Below are 18444 nucleotides of genomic sequence, written 5' to 3'. Positions count from 1 at the left end.
AATGTTACATATTTTATAAAGTGTTTGCAACTACCAAATCTAAATTCCTAAGATCTAACATTGTTACAAGAAAGAATTGCAGTATTAGATGATCACTTTTGTCAACAGTGCATCTGTACTAGTTTTGGCAGAGTCATTTTCCATGGTGAGGGTGCCCTGCTGGGCCAGGGTCAATAGGCCAAGTGACCGTGAAGCTCTTCCTACAGCAAAGCCTTGCCACTGAAGGGGTACTCACTGTGACACAAGGCAACCTGGCCTGTTTCCAGAGAGCTCTAGTTGGTGGCAGACTCTTTCTTACTGTTAACTTTGGATCCCAGCTATGCTTTGTAGCATAAACTAAGTCTACTTCTTTTCTCTATTGGAAGTCACATCACCTTTCTGAAAACTGCTCTTGTGCCTTCCCTTTTCCTGGCTTCGGTGTCCCAGTCCTTTCAGGGGCTCCTTGGATAAAGCAGGCCCAAGCAGTTGGTGTGTGAGGGTTACAGTCTGAGGGCGTAGAAGGGTTGGGGTGAGGGCTTTGCCCTCTCTCAGGAGTAAGAGGAAGAAAGCACTGATTGGCATTTCTGAGGCCACTGGGGAAACAATAGGGCTTAATAAGATTGCTCAAGCCTCCCTTTTGGTGTTTGAGCTTGTTCTTCATCATTTACAATTCTTGTAGTAGTCTTAAACTCTGCATTCATGCTGTGGGAATGGAGAAGCTCCTGTAGAAAAGGAGCCTAATCTTTCTCAGCCAGTAACCCAGGGCAGATGCTCAGAGATGGTTAAATGTTCACTGGATTTAACACAATGTCTCAGACTTGTGGTAGTAAGTCAGTAAAACATTACCACTGATAGTTGATGTAACTTTTCTCAGCTCTTTGAGCAATACATGTTTGTGTTTAGTTGTGTTTCTTTTGGATTTATAGTCTGCAGAATTACTCAATTCCAAACTGCCTAGGTGGCAGGAGACCTGTGGGGATGCTACCAAAGTACCTGAGAAAATCATGAATATGATAGAAGAAATTAAGACCCCAGTCTCTACCCCAGTGTCCGGAACGCCTCAGCCTTCACCAATGATCGAGAGAAGCAACATGGTAGGAACTGGTTTTCTCCCCAAGATTTCACATTTACTAATACGATTTGGGCCAAATTTGCACAGAGGACCAAGGCTTTTGTTAGTGGGAATCACAGGTCTTCCTTTATTCTAGGGCCTGCCTTTTCTCACTTGTATCCCCTTGCCTTCAGATTTGACACTGGCTGTGCAGTGGTTAGCAGTGTGTAGTGCTGTGGATACCACTGTTATCTTTGTTTTGGAAATGTTATTGTTACTGTTTTTAATTGTAATGATACAAAATTTGTATGTTTATTCGTAGTGAAGGAAGTGTAGGTGTCTTAGAGAATAATTAGCAAAACTCTGGTGCCATTCATCACAACATAATCTGGTACTGGGAAAAAAAAATATGGCCACCCCAGTATTCAAGGTAATGCAGTCAAGCATTGTAGTTTGCTGTTCTTTGAACCCGGGTTTTAGTACTTTGTGCAGACATGTGGAGATTTGTTTCCAGTGGGTAGTTTGGATACATGAGTCCATCCTAACCTCTGAAATGATAGCAGAGATGCTAAAGACCAGTCAGCAACCTACAGAATAGATCCATAACTGCATGGGGAATAAGAGAAGGTGCTGTCAGTGGGCCAGCAACCCTGAAGGAGTCTAAAAGAAAGGCAAGATCAGTGTGTGGAGAATCAAAAGAGAAGGAAACCTTAGCTCTGAGCATGTGCAGGGCAAGACTGCAGCAGAGGGCGGAGCAGTAAGCTCAGAGTCAATGGTTTGCAAGAAGCGGTGGAGAACCCAGGACATTACATTCCTGTATGATTCGCATCCTCTAAGTTGGTCGGTTTCTTCCCCACTGTCTCACTTGCGCTGAATGTCCCACTTGCGCTGAATGACCCAATTGCGCTGAATGAACAGTAGGCAACAGGGACTTTGGTCTACTGGCCAAAGCACCTCACTGCAGAGGTCATGCATGCTCCTGGAAGTATCTTCCCTGTCCTCTACCCCACTGTAGGTAGCCTGTGATAAGGAGAACAGGCAAAATCCATACTACCATAAAGAGTGAAAAGAATAGAGAATGCCGTAAGATACCAAGATGGACAGATAACCAGGAATCACTGAGCAAGTAAGGAAAAACAATGCCATAAAAAGATACACCAAGGGGCGCCTGGATGGCGCAGTCGGTTAAGCGTCCGACTTCAGCCAGGTCACGATCTCGCGGACCGTGAGTTCGAGCCCCGCGTCAGGCTCTGGGCTGATGGCTCGGAGCCTGGAGCCTGTTTCCGATTCTGTGTCTCCCTCTCTCTCTGCCCCTCCCCCGTTCATGCTCTGTCTCTCTCTGTCCCAAAAATAAATAAAAAACATTGAAAAAAAAAATTAAAAAAAAAAAAAAAAAAAGATACACCAAAAGAAAAAAAACCAGAATGGCCAATACCGGAGGCAACAGAGGAAATAGCAGAGGAGAAATCTTAAGAAAGAGATGAAAAGATATTACATCCCCAGGGAAAAATCAACTAGAGATTTTGGAAAGTAAAAATTGGATTATTATTTATAATTGAAATGTCTGGGATTTGCTTCAGCATAATCCAGGCATGGGGGAAGATGGGTGTGGTGTACATGAAACAATAGTGGCCATGAATTTGTAACTGTTGAAGCTGGGTGTTGGGTACATAAAGATTTATTGTGCTCTTCTTCCTACTTTTGTACTTGCTTGAAATTCTTCTAAAATAGGTTTTTAAATTTCTCCCTCCCCTTCCTCCCTCCACAAAAAAACAAACAAACAAGAAAACCCCACACCAGTAGACGGGCTTGTTAGCAGAATGGAACTGCTTAGAAAATTAAGCCAAAGAGCTCTCCCAAAATGCCAAACAAAAACAGAGGATGTAAACTTAATGTTAGACAGGTTGGAGATACCCAGTTGCCTTCTTAGAATCACCAGATGTCTAATGGGGATCTCAAATTCAGCTTGTCCAAAACCACACGATAGATTTTCTCACTCTAAACATGCTTCTCCAGTCTTTTCCATCCAGGAAATGGCAGCTCCATCCTTTCAGTAGCTCAGGCACAAATGTGGACTCCGCCCTCCCTCTCTCTCCCCCTCCCCCTCCCCAGTCACAGCCAACCCACAGGCATGCCCTGTTGTTTCCACCTTCCAGGTATATTCAAGGCCAGCCACTTCTCCCCCTCTGCTGCCCTGACTATGGTCCCTGCAGAAGTTACTGCAGTAGACCCTGCCTGCTCTTTAACACTGAGTGAGTGAGCCTGGACAAGAGGAAAAAACCAAACCTCAATAGATCGTGGTCAAGTTGCAGAAAGAGGCAAAGAGAAAATTCTAAAAATTTCTGGGAGGGGGGGAAATAAATTACTCACAAAGAAAAGAGAACACTAATGGTACCAGATTTCTTGTTACCAAAACAAGATGTTAGAAATTAAAGGAGCAATGCACTCAAAATTCTTTGGAAAAATTATTTTAAGTATAGAATTCTGTAGCCAAGAAGACAAATCCTATAGACCTAGAGAGGACCCTAAAATCCATAGAGACAGAAAGTAGATTAGTGGTTGCCAGGGGATGTGGGAAATGGGGAGTAATTGCCTTAAAAAAGACAAAATGAAGAAAAGAATGTGATAATCTTGAAATAATTCAGAATAAGGCATTACCACCCAACTAAGAGAATTTGGGGAAGAAAGTGGAATTTAAAACATGTTCCATCAGCCCTGGAAATCTCTGTAAGTCCATTGCTGTGTTACACTAATATTAAACTAATAAGGAATTTTTCACAGGTTGGGAAAGATTATGACACCCTTTCTAAATATTCACCAAAGGTGCCCCCAGCTCCTTCAGCCAGAGCGTATACCAGTCCTTTGATTGATATGTTTAATAACCCAACAGCAGTTGCACAGAATTCAGAAAGGATAAAGAATTCAACAGGTAAGATATTTATTTTGATTTCTTTTTAAATACCTTTTTTTAAAAATTTTTTTTTAACGTTTATTCATTTTTGAGAGACAGAGACAGAGCATGAGCGGGGAAGGGGCAGAGAGAGAGGGAGACACAGGATCTGAAGCAGGCTCTAGGCTCTGAGCTGTCTGCACAGAGCCTGACGTGGGGCTCGAACTCACAAACTGTGAGATCATAACCTGAGCTGAAGTCGGATGCTCAATTGACTGAGCCACCCAGGTGCCCCTTTTTAAATACCTTTTTAAATTTTTTTTAATATTTTGGATAAATGTTACCATGAAGTAGAATTCAGCATTGCCTTATTGGAACTTACACTTCAAAATAAATAAAGGTATGAGTTTATTATAAAACCATAAGACATTTTATAAGTGACACTTTAACACATACTAATTCCATGTACTGATTCATGTTTATATAGAGTAATTGTGCTATTGAAAGGTGTTACATTTTAGGGGCACCTGGGTGGCTCAGTCGGTTGGGCATCTGACTCATGTTCGGCTCATGTCTTGATCTCGCGGTTTGTGGGTTTGAGCCCCACACTAGGCTCTGTGCTGACAGCTCAGAGCCTGGAGCCTGCTTCGGATTCTGTGTCTCCCTCTCTTACCCTGTCCCTCCCCCGCTTGTGCTCTGCCTCTCTCTATCTCTCTCAAAAATTAACATTAAAAAAAATTTTTTTTTTTTAAAGAAAGGTGTTACATTTTAAAATATAATGTACAAAGAGCCTCCACACTGAGTGCCATATTAGGTGGCAATTGTAATAAAATTTATTTTTTCAATAAACAAACTATTAAAGTTCCCATGACAAAATTATGGTTATTAATCTTACCAGTAGGCTTGGTTTGAATTATAATCAGCATTTTACGTCATCTCTAACAGAGAACTTCATGCCTTCTGAACACTTAAGTTCTCGCTGCTTAAATTTCTGTTGATGCTGTTTTAATAAATCAGGACCAGTTACTGTTTGCAGACATTTTAGACAGCTTTGGTTAGGCTCTGCTCTGTGCAGAGTTTTTGACACCAGAGACCCCTCTTTCTGTGATAGGTGTCTCACAGGCTCACTCATGAAAGTCATGGCCTTCAAGCCATGTGCTAGAGAGAGCCACAGACTGCAGCCTTTGCAGCCCTGGGTGAGACAGGAGAGGAGATTTTCAGAATGGCTCTTTTGTTTCTTTGGAGTGGTAAGTATCAGCCCGCACTCCAAGGGAGACAGAAATGTACAGGTCACATAGCGCTTCACGTATCAAAGTCCGGGCTGTGGGGTCAGGCTACCCACATCTGGTGCCCAGCTAGGCCACGTGCTAGCTGTGATCCCACTGAGTCACTGTGGATGATAACTAGTCCTTCCCTCAGAATCTGCGAAGCATCCAAAGTGTGGACGGCACTGATTAGGGTTCAGTTAGTGAGCACGGCGAGAATAGCTGCATTTCCAGTCTCCTCTTGTTCCTTGGAGCCCAGAGCGTGGGCAGTGGGGTTTGAGTAGATCCCGCCTTGCCTTGGGATTCATGTTGGGAGAGGAGGGTGAGGAAGGCATCAGACCCTCTGGTGATGCATCAGCTGGCCTCTGATTACCTCAGAGCACGGGTGAGGCTTGGCCTCTGTGTGTCCTCTCTGCGTGGGGAAGAGCATTTAGCCTCAAGGGTCGTCCTCGGGGGGGGGGGGGGGGGGGCCTCAGGCCGCTGTTCCCCGCCCATCCGTCCGTTGGTCCAGGCAAAGACTAAGGCTCGGAGATACGGCGCGTGGAGCTGAAGTGGAAGGATCGCTGGCAGACAGGAGTGGGTGGCTTTCTGGGGTTTGCTGGTGTGAACTTGCCGTGTTATCGCTCTTTGAAAAGCAATCGCTGCCGTGCTCAGTTTTAACAGATTCTTCAGATGATCCCAGTTTACAGCGATCGGTTTCTGTCGCAACCGGACTGAACATGATGAAGAAGCAGAAGGTGAAAACCATCTTCCCACACACCGCAGGCGCGAACCAGAGCTTGCTCAGCTTCGCCCAGGGAGATGTCCTCACGCTGCTCGTCCCCGAGGAGAAAGACGGCTGGCTTTATGGGGAGCACGACACCACTAAAGCGTAAGTCTTGGGGTAGATGCTGCCCGCGCAGGAGTCAGGACCGCCCGCTGCTTCAGGGAACTGCTGTATCTCCGTTGAGCAGCAGAGTCCTTGTGGTCACTGTAGTATTTTTACCAAAGTTAAGTTCCTAGTTTAGTTCATCGGAGTTATACTCTGTTCCGGGCCATTTTCTATATGTCTGTGCATCTGCAGATGAGTTTGATTCTTGAATAGATCATATGAAGTCGCCTCAGAAAGTACTTTAAATACTCTTTGTCTTCCTTTTTTTTAATGTGACTTTGGATTTCTCAAGGATAATATGCACATTAGATAGATTTTGTTAAGATTTAGCCCACAAATAGTTTAAAGGCTAGTGTCCTCATTTCAACAAGTAGGTGCACCGGCTTTACTGTAAGGTGGTTAAGTTGGTTTCTGTGTAGATTACTTACCTATTAAATAAATGTGGAAAAAAAACCAAAAAGAGAATCCAAATAAAATAAATGCTGTGTATAAAATACACATCATGTGACATGGTGAAAAGGAATTGGTCTGCTCTGGAGCTGCCCCAAGTCCCCCCGTGGTGTGTTTATTGTCCACTTGTCTGCTGCTGACCCCATGATCAGGTTTTTTTCTCACACTCACCTGTAGGAGGGGTTGGTTCCCGGCATCTTACACGAAGTTGCTGGAAGAAGATGCAAAGGAGGCCATGAGTGTGCCCACACCAAGGTAGGACCTGACTGTGGCTCCCATTTCCCAGTGACCACAAACTCACCTTTGACCGCATGTTCTCGGCCATATCAGAATTCCGTCTGCATATGGAGCCAGCCCCACAGGGAAACCCCCGATGGTGTAGGAGAGTACAAAAGGGGGATTGTTACCCGCAGCTGTTTCCCTTGTGGCTTCTGCTGTGAGGGCACGCCCCCAGACTCTGCTCCTCACCCCGTCAGCCCTCTGGAACCACCCACCACACCCCCCCCTCCCCAACTGGTTACTAAATCCAAGGCGACCGTCATGGTCATTGCCGCTTAGGAAGCGCCAACATGCCTTACACTGACTAGCTCATTTAATTCTCAGAACAGCCTTATGAGGTAGGTCGCCGCTTTAAAATTGAGGAAACCGAGGCACAGAAAGGTGGAGCCAAGGCTAAAACCCAGGAAGGTCTTTCCCACACCTGGCTGTGAAACTTGCGTGTGTGTTGCACAGTTGTAGTCGGCTGCCCCGTGGGGTCCTCAGAAGTGACCCCTCCAGACTACCCTCATCTTTACCCTAAACTGCCACATCCTCAGTGGTTCCCGCCTCAGGGAAGCCCTGCATCCCATCTAGCTGTCCGGGCGCACCTTTGAGCACCACAGCTGATGCCCCCAAGTCCTGGTCAGTGTCGTCTCTGTATCCTCATCCCTGGCCATGTAGCTCAACAGCCACTGGGCCAAGGAATGAAACTAGGTATCGTGTTTACGATGTCAAAATGCTGAGGTTCTTTTTGTTTTGTTTTAATCTGAAGTGCTCAACACTTTTTAGTGTTCATTTTCTTATTGATCTCCTTAAATTAATCAAGAGCCAGCCCTGAATTAAGCTAGTTTTCTTTTGAGTGCACATTTATAAACCAGTGAAAACATGACAGTCCTTTTTACATAGAGGTCTATTATGTGTCCTCTCCTCCCCACACCCTGTGTGGTTGTTAATCTGTTGCAGTTCTGGCCATAGGATGTTCAGGATGTTCAGGGTTCAGATGGTGGGATCTTATGTAATGCACCTTCTCTGCCTGTTGGTTGTTAGCCCAGCGCCAGTGAGAAGCATCAGCACCGTGAACTTATCCGAGAAAAGCAGCGTGGTCATCCCCCCGCCAGATTACTTGCAATGTCTGTCCCTGGAAGCGGCTGCAGATAAGAGAGCAGACATTTCCAAAAGTATTTCTACCTTTAAAGCACCGGTGTCCAAACCAGAAAGCACCTCTCCTGTGAGTGGAACTGCAGCGTGACCCGCTGTGACCCAGCTCCTGAATGGCGGTGGGGGGTGTGGGCTGTCGTTCCCAAAGGGATGAAGGTTGCGACCATGGGGCGGGCTGGGGGCAGGCCATGTGTCCGTCTCTTCTGGGTTCCCTTCTCTGTCACACAGCCACTCAGCTTCCTAAACTCGGTCCCTCTTCTGTTTGTATTTTATCTGTAAATGCAGTTTGTCAGATGGTATCAGGTTTTACTCTCTCCTCGCCTTTGGTCCTGGCTCCAGTCTGCCAGTCACTTCACCTTTTTCTGCATTTCCTTCAAGTTTCATACTATTCCCTGAAGGGAGACTTCAGGTTAAGAATGGTAACTATATCTCAGTGCCTTCAGAAGGTGTTTAGTGTGCACCATGTGCTGGGGAAACACCGCTTCATGTACGTTCTCTGGAATCCTAAACAACCCTATAAGAAAGACCGGAGGGGCCGTGGGTGCCCAGAGCCCCCTCATTCCTTGGCCAGCTGTGTCTGCCGAGCCCCGGTCCCTGGTGCGGGCTCTCGAGGTACAGAGATGAGCGACACCAATTCCTGGCTCTGCTGGAACCTACATTCTACTGAGAGGAAGTGGGCGGTGATGGAGGCCATGCAGACAATCAAAGCAAGGTGAAGGGATAGAGGGGAAGGGGTGACAGCTCAGATGGATGTCCCAGGTTTGCATGCAGGCGCTTATGAGGGATCCCGAGGGTGCGCCCCTGTGAGAGAGGGCGCAGCATCAGGCAGGGGAGAAGCAGGACTGCGAGAACATCTAGGGCGCGAGGGCTTTAGCCAGGGCGATTTCCAGAAGAGCCTGGAAGACCAAGGGCAGCACCCCCCTGCAGCCCAGTACCAGTCTCTCGGTCCTGAGTGGGATCTGGGCAGCACGCGACCGTATCCGCACCCCCGAGGAGGCAATGTCGAAGCTGAGACCTGAATGGCAAGGAGCCCATCATGCAGGGTTCAAGGGGAGAGATTCCCAGACACAGGAGCAGAGGAGAGCACGTACTTGGTACGCTCAGAGAACGAGGCCATGATTCCAGGATGGCAGAGAATCGAGAAAGGGGTGCGTGTTGTCAGTTTTGTCTCAGGACAGACTATATCACAAAGGAGGGGCAGGATAGAGAAAAGGACAGTGGCCTGGAAGGCCAGAAGAGCACACCTGGCAGATTCAGTGGCGGGCCAGGAGAAGGGACACACAGGGAGTGCCCAACTGAGGACATCCACTCTGTCGGCCAGGGAAGTGAGATCATTAGCCGATGGGGGCAGAGCGAGCAAGTCTCAAGAAAGAGAATCTGTGACACAGGCATTTTGAGGAGTGAGAAGGTGCCTGCGCTCCAGAAAGGTAGTCACAGTATGCCGATGCCTGTTTACAGTTTGGGATCATGATCTCAGACGAAGCCAAGAGGTACGGTCGTTTGTCCAGCAACATGCCGCTGCGCAGCTCAGGCAAGAAGTAATTAAGTGTTGGAGGGTTTCCAGGTGGTGGAGCTGGAGGAGGAGCAGAGAGTTCCAGGTGTTTGCAGGGGTGGGGCTGTGGTGTTCCAGACCATGGAATCCAGGCATGGCCATGGACAGACGGTACCGGAGGGTAGGAAAGGAGGGGGCAGGTGGCGTCCGGACCTCCGTGAGGCTGCATGGTTGCAGTGGGAAGGAGCCGGGGAGGTGAGGGCCAGAGCGTGGGCTGGACTCCTGGGGGCTGCCGGCTTCCACCTGGAAACGCCCTGGGGCACTGTGGGTGGTCCACGGGCACTTGGGTGCAGTGATTCTGGGCTACTGTGATTTTTATCTTCCAGTTATTGTGTGGTCCTTTCAGTAGTGCACGCTGAGGCATCTCCCTGCTTCTCACGGGGTGTGTGGCTCCACAGCCCTGCACCCCTGGCGGCCTCTGTTCAGCTGTGAATGGTGCCTGGGCGCAGTCTCTGGATTACATGGGATGGGCACTCTTAACAAACGTGCCCCGTGTTTCATTGTGCGAGCCTTCGGGTGTTTTGAAACATGCCTACTTCATCATAAGCTGCAGTGGTGTGTTCTGATCCAGGAAGTGCAAGGTTTTGCAATTTCATTCAAAAATGTCTTTGTCTGGCTCCTCTCAGAGAAGCATACTGTATGGTAATCGTTTGCACCTTTATCATTCCAAGTTACTCCGAATACCTAACTCAAAAATTATTTTCAGAAGAATGACACACAGCTATTGGAAATAGAGCTTTTCCATTCTGTTGTCGTGGAAAAGAAATCGCTTGGAAGGATAAAGATATCAAATGCTGTTTTATTAAAGGCCCTCGTACATTTTAAAGCAGTATTCACAGTGTTTGGAAATGACTTTAAGGCATTTTGAAAAGCATACAATTCCTTTTACCGGGGGAAACAAACCTTACAAGTGCATGTCACAAAACATAGGATCCAGGAATACCCAGGTATGCTGTCCTGGTGTGACCTGTCTGTAATGCCTTCTCCTGTCTTTGTTTGATGTTCAGCTTTTTCTTAGGGAAAAATTCAAACATACACAAAAGTGGAAAGAGTCAGATATCTAATGACCTGATCCTCTCACCCCCAGCTTTCACAATTACCAGGTCATTTACCAGTCTTTTTCACCTTGCCCCCAGCCACTCCGTCATTTCAGTGTTAAATCCCAGACTTCATGTCATTTCATGTATAAATGCCTTAAATATAATACATTTTATTTATTTTTTAATTTTTTTAATGTTTATTTTTGACAGAGAGAGCGTGCGCGAGAGTGAGCATGAGCGGGGGAGGGGCAGAGAGAGAGGGAGACACAGAATCCGAAGCAGGCTCCAGGCTCCGAGCTGCCAGCACAGAGCCCGACGCGGGGTCGAACTCACGAACCGCGAGATCATGACCTGAGCTGACGCTCAGCCGACTGAGCCACCCAGGCACCCCTAAAAATTTTATCTTTAAATAGAATACCTTTCATTTTTACACAACCACAATACCAATTATCATATCTTTAAAAATTGACAGTAATTCCTCAATGTCATCAATCATCATTCCTCAATCATCAAAGTTCTGATTGTCTTATTAAAAGTTTTACAGTATAGTTTGAATCTGGATCCAGACCAGCTGCATACACTGTAACTGGTCACCAAGCCTCATGATGAGTGTTTGTACCTACGAGTCTCTTCATATCTTTTTCCTTATAATGTACCTGGAAGAACCAGATTTTTGTCCTGGAGGGTGTCCCCAGGCTCAATTTTGCTGAACGCAATCCTGTGGTGTCCTTTATTGCATTCCCCTTTCTCCTGTATTCTCGGCCTTGATCAGAATCAGTATTATTGTTTTGTTTCTTTGCCTGTTTTGTTAGAGCATTTCATCGGTGGTGGTGGTGGCTAGTCCATCCAGGGGGACACATGTCTAGTTATCTCTCCTTTTGTGGTATTAGCAGCTTTGATAATAACCGCCTCGCTCCATTACTTTAAGGCTACATAATGTCTTTTAAGATAAAAAAGAACCTTGCCCCAAAATCATAGTTAACACTGAAATTATAAGCGAAAACACTGACATTTTAGCCAACACAGTCTCGGTTTTAGGAAACTTTCAGTATTGTTACCGTGTCAGTAAAGCTTTATGACAAAAGTACTGATGCAGTTGTTATTACGCTGAATTGGATACAATGAAAAATCCTGTTTTCTCCTGCCCAACATAATAAAGAATAGCTAATACCATCCTTCTCAAACATTTTCCCAAAAATTGAACAGGAGGAAACACTTCCTAATTCATTCTGAGGCCAGCATCACCCTGATACTACAGTCAGGCCCCCTATTTCTGTCTTGTAAGCCAGAAGACATTTTTCTAGTGTTTCATCTTAGCAGCCATTAATGTTTGGTTTCATGTAACATTTTTTAAAAATGTTTTTACATGAGAGAGAGAGAGCGGGGAAGGGGCAGAGAGAGAATCCCAAGCAGGGCTGCAGGGCTCAATCCCACTAACTGTGAGATCATGACCTAGTTGAAATCAAGAGTCAGATTTAACCCACTGAGCCACCCAGCTGTCCCTCATATAACATTTAGAAGCCCCAAATATCTAACGAAAATGCTTTCTTTGTATGGGTTCCAGTGGTGCTTTTAGTTATCATTCACTTCGCAAGCGTCAGAATAATGAATGCTGATGAACTTTTTTTTTTTTTTTTTTTTTTTTTTTTTTTGAGAGAGAGAGAGAGAGGGAGAGGGAGCAAGTAAGGGAGGGAGAGAGAGAGAATCCCACGAGGGGCAGAGAGAGAGAGAGAAGCAGTGCTCACTGGAAGCAGGGCTCGAACTCACCCAATGTGGGACTCGAACTCACAAACCTGAATTCATGACCTGAGCCAAAGTCAGGTGCTTAACCGACTGAGTCACCCACATGCCCCAGTTAATAACAGAAACCTTCCATAAAAAAGGCATGTTTAGTACTTCCAACAGGCAAAGGAGTCAATACCTGTAGTGAGGTCGCATAACTTTGGTAACTAATGTTTCCGTGGCATCAGACAACTGTGACCAACCATACTTCTTTTTTAAAGACAGTTAAATGATGTGTGAAGATGTACAGTGTAGAAGGGATCTGTGGACCACGGTGAGACCTTCATGTTGGAATTCATCCATTGAGCATTGACTGACAAATTTACCATGCATGGTCCAGGCCCTGTGCTAGCCCTTAGGAAACAAACAGGAAGAAGGCAGCCTAGGAGTGGAGTCCAGTGAGCAGTGGAGCCATGCGAAAGTGTGGAGGGCAAATACGTGACGGGCGGCGGGGGAGGGAGGGCTCGGGCTCTTGGCAAGCACAGGGGTGGCTTCTTGGTCGCAAGCATTTGAGCCAAGTTCTAAAGGAAGAGCTCTGACCAAACAAAGCCTTCCAGATGTGCATTGTGGGAACCATGGTGGCTACGTGCGGTCCGGGGCCACAGCCAGACAGGCGGTGGGAGGGACAGGCTGGGAGAAAAGCACACCGAGCCAGGATGTCTGGGCCGTGCGTCGTCCTTCCTGCGTCCTCCTGCACGGCAGGCATCTGCTGATGGCCCTCAGGGTGTGCACTGGGGCCTGGTGACGGGGTAGGAGGCAGTGCAGGTGTCCAGGGAATGAGGGTGGTGGGAGTCGCGTTCGGTGGAGATGGAAAGGGATGACAAGTTATTTAAGAGGTAAGAACTGACGGAGCTAGTGACCACTGTGGCCTGCTTGGAGAAACCATCGTCCTGTCTTCACTTTGGAAGCAGTTCTGGTTTGCTCACGTTAATGTATGTTGGAGCTTTTTTTTTTTTTTTTTCTTTCTAATGTTTATTTTTGAGAGAGAGCATGAGCAGGGGAGAGGCAGAGAGAGAGGGAAAAACAATCCGAAGCAGGCTCCAGGCTCCGAGCTATCAGCACAGGGCTCAACATGAGGCTTGAACTCACAAACCACAGGATCATGACCTGAGCCTAAGTCCAGACGTTCAACTAACTGAGCCACTCAGGGCCCCAGGATTTTTTTTTGATAATTTATGTAATTCTGAGTTCCAGATCTTTGAAATGCCAACATTAAAAAAAAAAAAAAAATTCTTACCTATAATTAAGTTATACATGTAAACTATTAGAAAAACATTCCGAATAATGTAAAATAATCAGGGTATTATGTATTTTTATTCCTTAAAGACGAAGTTACTTATGGATTTTTAAAGTACAGAGTACACAGGTGAACTCAAGCCCCACTTGAGGCTCTGTGCTGTCAGCACAGAGCCTGTGTGGGATTCTCTCTCTGCTCCTCATGCATTTCAGCTCTCTTTTAAAAAAAAAAAAAAAAAAAAAAAAAGGACAAAGTACAATTTGAGAGACCCTTCTTCTCACTTTTGATAAAAATTTTTTCATCTGTGTATATATATTTCATGCTCTACTATATTTAACATTAGATATGGCTTTATGGTGAAAATTTTGTCTCAGATTCTACTACAAATAATCAAATTGATAAATTACCCCACTCTGGAGACAGAAATAAGGATGCTCTCAAATTAATAACATTTATCCCTACTGAAATAGTTTTCATTTATGTATTATATATAAATATATATGTATATATTCACATATTACATTATATACACAATACATATATATACATGCATATACACATATATGTATGCATACAATATATATGTATAATATCTATTATACATAAATGAAAATAACTATTTCAACTATATTATACATAAAACAACTATATATATATATACATATATATATATATATTCCCCCCCCCCCCAAATGCTGCTGTTTGCTAGATAAACACTTGCTGAAATGAGATTTCCTGTAACTCTACTGGGCCATCACAGCTGCAGATCTAAGTTAAAGAGCAAAGTCCAAGTTAAAATATCTAATCATTATACCTTATTTAAAATACTTCTTTATTATTTATTTAGAGTGCACACAGGGGAGAGGGAGAGAGAGGGAGAGAGAATCTTAAGCAGGCTCATGTTCAGCATGGAGCCCGATGGGGGATGCAATCCCATGACTGTGAGATCATGACCTGAGCCAAAATCAGGAGTTGGATGCTTAACTGACCCAGGTGCCCCCAAAATACCTCTTTTTAAAGTAACACAATTTGCTACTTATAAAAATAACCAAAGAACTTCTGTTAGAAACTATCCGTAACTTCACCTCCAGGATGACTGCTGTTAGCACTTCAGTAGATCTCCTTGAGAAAAATATAGGCAAATCTTTTTTTTCAATTCTTTGGTTTTATTTATTTATTTTTTTTTTGAGAGAGAGCATGAGCAGGGGAGGGGCAGAGAGAGAAGGGTGGAGAGAGAATCCCAAGCAGATTCTGCCCTGTTAGTGCAGAGCCCTATGAGGGGCTTGAACTCACAGACTGTGAGATCATGGCCTAAGCCATGATCGAGACTGAGATGCTCAACTGGCTGAACCACCCAGGCACCCCGACTAGATATTTTACCCTCCCTCCCCAGCACCCGCACACAGTAGGATCAGAACACTTTCTCGGACCAGGCATTTATGAGTGCCAGACGAGCCCCGTGCTGCTGCCTGGGCTGGTGTGCTACAGGAAGGCTGCCAGCCCAGCTCTCTAAGCTCCCAGACCGTGGGGTGGACTGTGGGGCCTTGGGAGATGGAGGAGAGGGGGAGACACAGAGCGAAGGACTCAGAGTCCTTCAGATTGAGAAATGGTTCTGACACCTCAGCTGGCCGTGCATCAGTGTGTCCTGCCCCTCCCCCATCAGAACGCTCCGTATGACAGGTCCCACTGTCCCCTCTACGCTCTTCCCGAGGTACTGGCAGGTAACGATGATCGCTGCTTCGGTTTTGTGGTCTGGAGGGTAATGGAGAACACCAGTTCATAAAGGTCACAAGAAAATACTAACTGGTTTTTAAAAACCAGCAACGGCCACAAAGTCAGAGGGCCTCCCTGAACAAGACACTGCCGGCCACGACTTCAGGGGCGCCCTCCCCCATCACCCTCTTCAGGATACTCAGTTTTCCTTATCTGTAAGACCACAGAGTCATCTTCTCTTGGAATAAAGAGGGTAATGACCCCAAAATACGTACACAGTGCTTCCCAGTTGCACAGTGAGATTAAATGATTGATATTCCATTTCTGTCACTGACGTTTTGAAGTCCTATTTCAAGATCCTATGCAAACTGCCAAAGAAAAAACCCCACACCTCCAACGGCGGACACCCTCACGTGCTCCTCTGCTGACCCCGTTCTGTTAGACGAGCGACTGCGTTTGGTCACTGGCAAGTCAGATCAGGAGTTCCGCGAACATAACTGAAACCTGCGGGCCTGCTGCGGGGAGGCACACGAGAACTGGTTCTGCTCCCCAGAAGTGGTCTCAGGAGCCCTGGAAGCTCCTGAAATTGGAACCGGCCGCCTCGGCTCGGTGGCCTCTTGCAAGAGCAGCAGGAGGCACAGGATCTAATCCTCCGGTGTCAGGGCATGGGCAGGGCTGATCAGTGACTCATAACAGTTAGAGGATTGGACAGAAATGTCCAGGACTGGGTCATGCAGGCAGTGGCTACCATTTTGGACAATCAGGTATAGATCATACAAAAATAGAACCGTGTTCCATTTAAAAGCCTGATCTAGAAACATGATGGCGGAGAAGCATGTAGCATGACTCAGGCCTGCCTGGTACGCGGTCCTGGGATTTTGTATCTCAAAAGTTTTTATGCCCAGCCAGGCTGATAATTTATTTTTCCTAAACTAAAATTTTTAAGCCAGCTGATGATGTTGGGGAAAGGTATGTTCTGTCTCAGCCAGATGCTGGGATCCATGGCAGCTGGCAAAGCATCTTAATACTTTTATACTTAATTTTTATGTACAACTGTTATTGTCAGTTACATGTAGTCTTAAAACACCAGGATTCTTAGGCTTAATTAAGTATACTAAACACCCAATCCTGGGAGCTGCCTACCATACAATGTTCCTGGGCCCACCAGCCCCACAGTTCTGTAGCTACCCTGTGATGTTCTGAGACACCGACTTCTCCCTGGAGGGCTTGGGGGAGTGGTCCTTGAGACTGAAGCTGGAGGGTCTGATGGCCACGTTCTCTTGTTGCCCAGGGCTGTTAAATAGAGAACCAGGCTTGAAAGAGCTGTTGAAAACTAAGTTCTCCTCCACATACATTTGCTTCTCAAACTCAGCATTCACTGCCCTGTGTAAGCCACAAGTGTGTGTGAGGGAGGGCCCGGAGTGTGGCCTTTTTGGTTTGTTTTTTGGTTTTTTTTGCATCTCCTCTCCACAGGGGACACCTTGGTTCCCCAGGGTAGTTGACTCTTCCCTGTCTGGCCTTCAGTGTCCCCATTTAAGAATAAAGGGGTTGAACTAGTTCAGAGGTTGTGATTTGTGAGATCAGTCTAGCCCACGTTGAGGATTGGCATTAGCTGTTAACATCTAAAACAAGCATCAGGATGGGACGCCTGGGTGGCTCAGTCATTTGACTGTGCGACTTCGGCTCAGGTCATGATTTCATGGCTCAGGAGTTTGAGCCCCGCGTCTGACTCTATGCTGCCAGCTCAGAGCCTGGAGCCTGCTTCAGATTCTGTGTCTCCCTCTCTCTCTACTCCTCCTCTGCTCATGCGCTCTCTCTCAAAAATAAACAGACATCAAAAATTAAAACAAGCATCAGGGCTGCCCGTGTTGCAGGTAAGAGCTGACTTCCAGCAGCTTCAGACAGGAAGGAACTATCTGATGGAAGCAGCAGCCCAGAGAGGGTTGGTATAGCAAGGCCTCCCTCAGGGCTCTCTCATCAGTCACCCTGTCTTCTGGGGACATGAGCTCCGTATCACCAGTGGGCAGAGAGCAGAGGTCACCCCCCTCAGCATTCTCACTGGGCCACAGAAGTCCCTGTCTCGTCTGAGTGTCTGCCTACCGCCAGGAGGACGACTGTATGGGGTGGTCTTATGCTGACCTGGACCACCCATAAGCTGGGACCAAGTAGTTGCCTTCAGGTACGTGGACATGTGGTGGACACCGAAGCAGAAGCCTGGCTAGTGGGAAGGGGAAGATGGATGGACACCACGTGGCAGCAAGTGCCCACTCAAGGTGGACTTGCGTGTTGTTTTCTGGGGGAATCACAAGATGTGCCCTACTCTGCCTGTTCCTGCTGGGTCAAAATAAGCTGGTTATGGGTTATCTTGCTGACCAGGCCCAAGGCCTTCACTGCCCTTACTGTCTCACGGATGACCTTTTCCGCGCTCATAATGACATGCCTAGCCCCTAGGGGTGCCTGGTTTTGTCACTTGATCACCTCCTGTCGTGTTGAGTACACTCCAGACCAGCACCATGCTGCTTGCCGGAAGGGGACACAGAACATGCAACCGGCTGTGCTTCTGAGGCCATAGGTGCCGGCCTTTGTGAAGTCTGTAGAAAAGTGCGGGATACGTACTGCTGACTCAGAGCAAGGTCCACATTGTAGAAGGAATTTTTCTGCCAGGGGGCTAGGGGACCCTGGGGAGCTCAGCTCCACAGACCTGCTCTAGCATGTGCTGTGTGCCCTGCACCGTGCGTGTGGAGAAGGTGGCTCACGGCCTGCAGCCTGTGCAGAGGGGCCCTGGGGCAGCAGGAGGCATATCAAGACCAGCCCGGTCCAGGGACGCAGGACCAAGAAAGGCCTCCAGAGACTTTGCTGTTTGGAAGAGGGAAAGACAGATTGGGGAACGCAGAGACCAGGAGACCCGAACCCCATGACTCAGCCTCAGGGAGGCTGTGGAGGGACAGGTTCAGTTGGAGCTTTTGGAGGCAGCAGGCAGGATGGACAGACGGGCTTGGGGCACTGGCCAGCACAAGGGACGGGGTCATGTGGTCAGCTTGGAGGGAAGGTTCCGCAGACGCTTCTGAGCACAACATGAGCCTTCCTAACAGACTGAATGAGGGCAGTGCCACACGGCCTGGGGGTGCCCTTCACTGGCAGGAAAGGGAACACAGGAGTGGGCTTAGTGGAAGTATGTTAAAGAGAGGAGAAACCTTT

At 46.9% G+C, this 18444-nt stretch overlaps 1 protein-coding gene across 3 annotated transcripts in view; it reads left to right on the top strand.

The window, feature by feature from the left end:
* The window catches only part of BAIAP2L1 (BAR/IMD domain containing adaptor protein 2 like 1), a 92667-nt gene that overhangs the window by 70856 nt on the left and 3367 nt on the right, over nucleotides 1-18444 (top strand). For 2 of the 3 annotated variants that reach the window (XM_042972197.1, XM_042972199.1), the window contains 5 exons: nucleotides 906-1073; nucleotides 3812-3959; nucleotides 5840-6056; nucleotides 6684-6761; nucleotides 7812-7992. In XM_042972197.1, coding sequence (XP_042828131.1) covers nucleotides 906-1073; nucleotides 3812-3959; nucleotides 5840-6056; nucleotides 6684-6761; nucleotides 7812-7992 — 792 coding nt within the window. The remainder of the gene's footprint in view (nucleotides 1-905; nucleotides 1074-3811; nucleotides 3960-5839; nucleotides 6057-6683; nucleotides 6762-7811; nucleotides 7993-18444) is intronic. The other variant, XM_042972198.1, reaches the window with a different exon arrangement.

This window comes from Panthera tigris, chromosome E3 (genome assembly GCF_018350195.1).
Source record: "Panthera tigris isolate Pti1 chromosome E3, P.tigris_Pti1_mat1.1, whole genome shotgun sequence".
Lineage (NCBI taxonomy): Eukaryota > Metazoa > Chordata > Mammalia > Carnivora > Felidae > Panthera > Panthera tigris.
The sequence above is the reverse complement of the archived record's forward strand: the minus strand, read 5'-3'. Positions and strand labels throughout refer to the sequence as shown.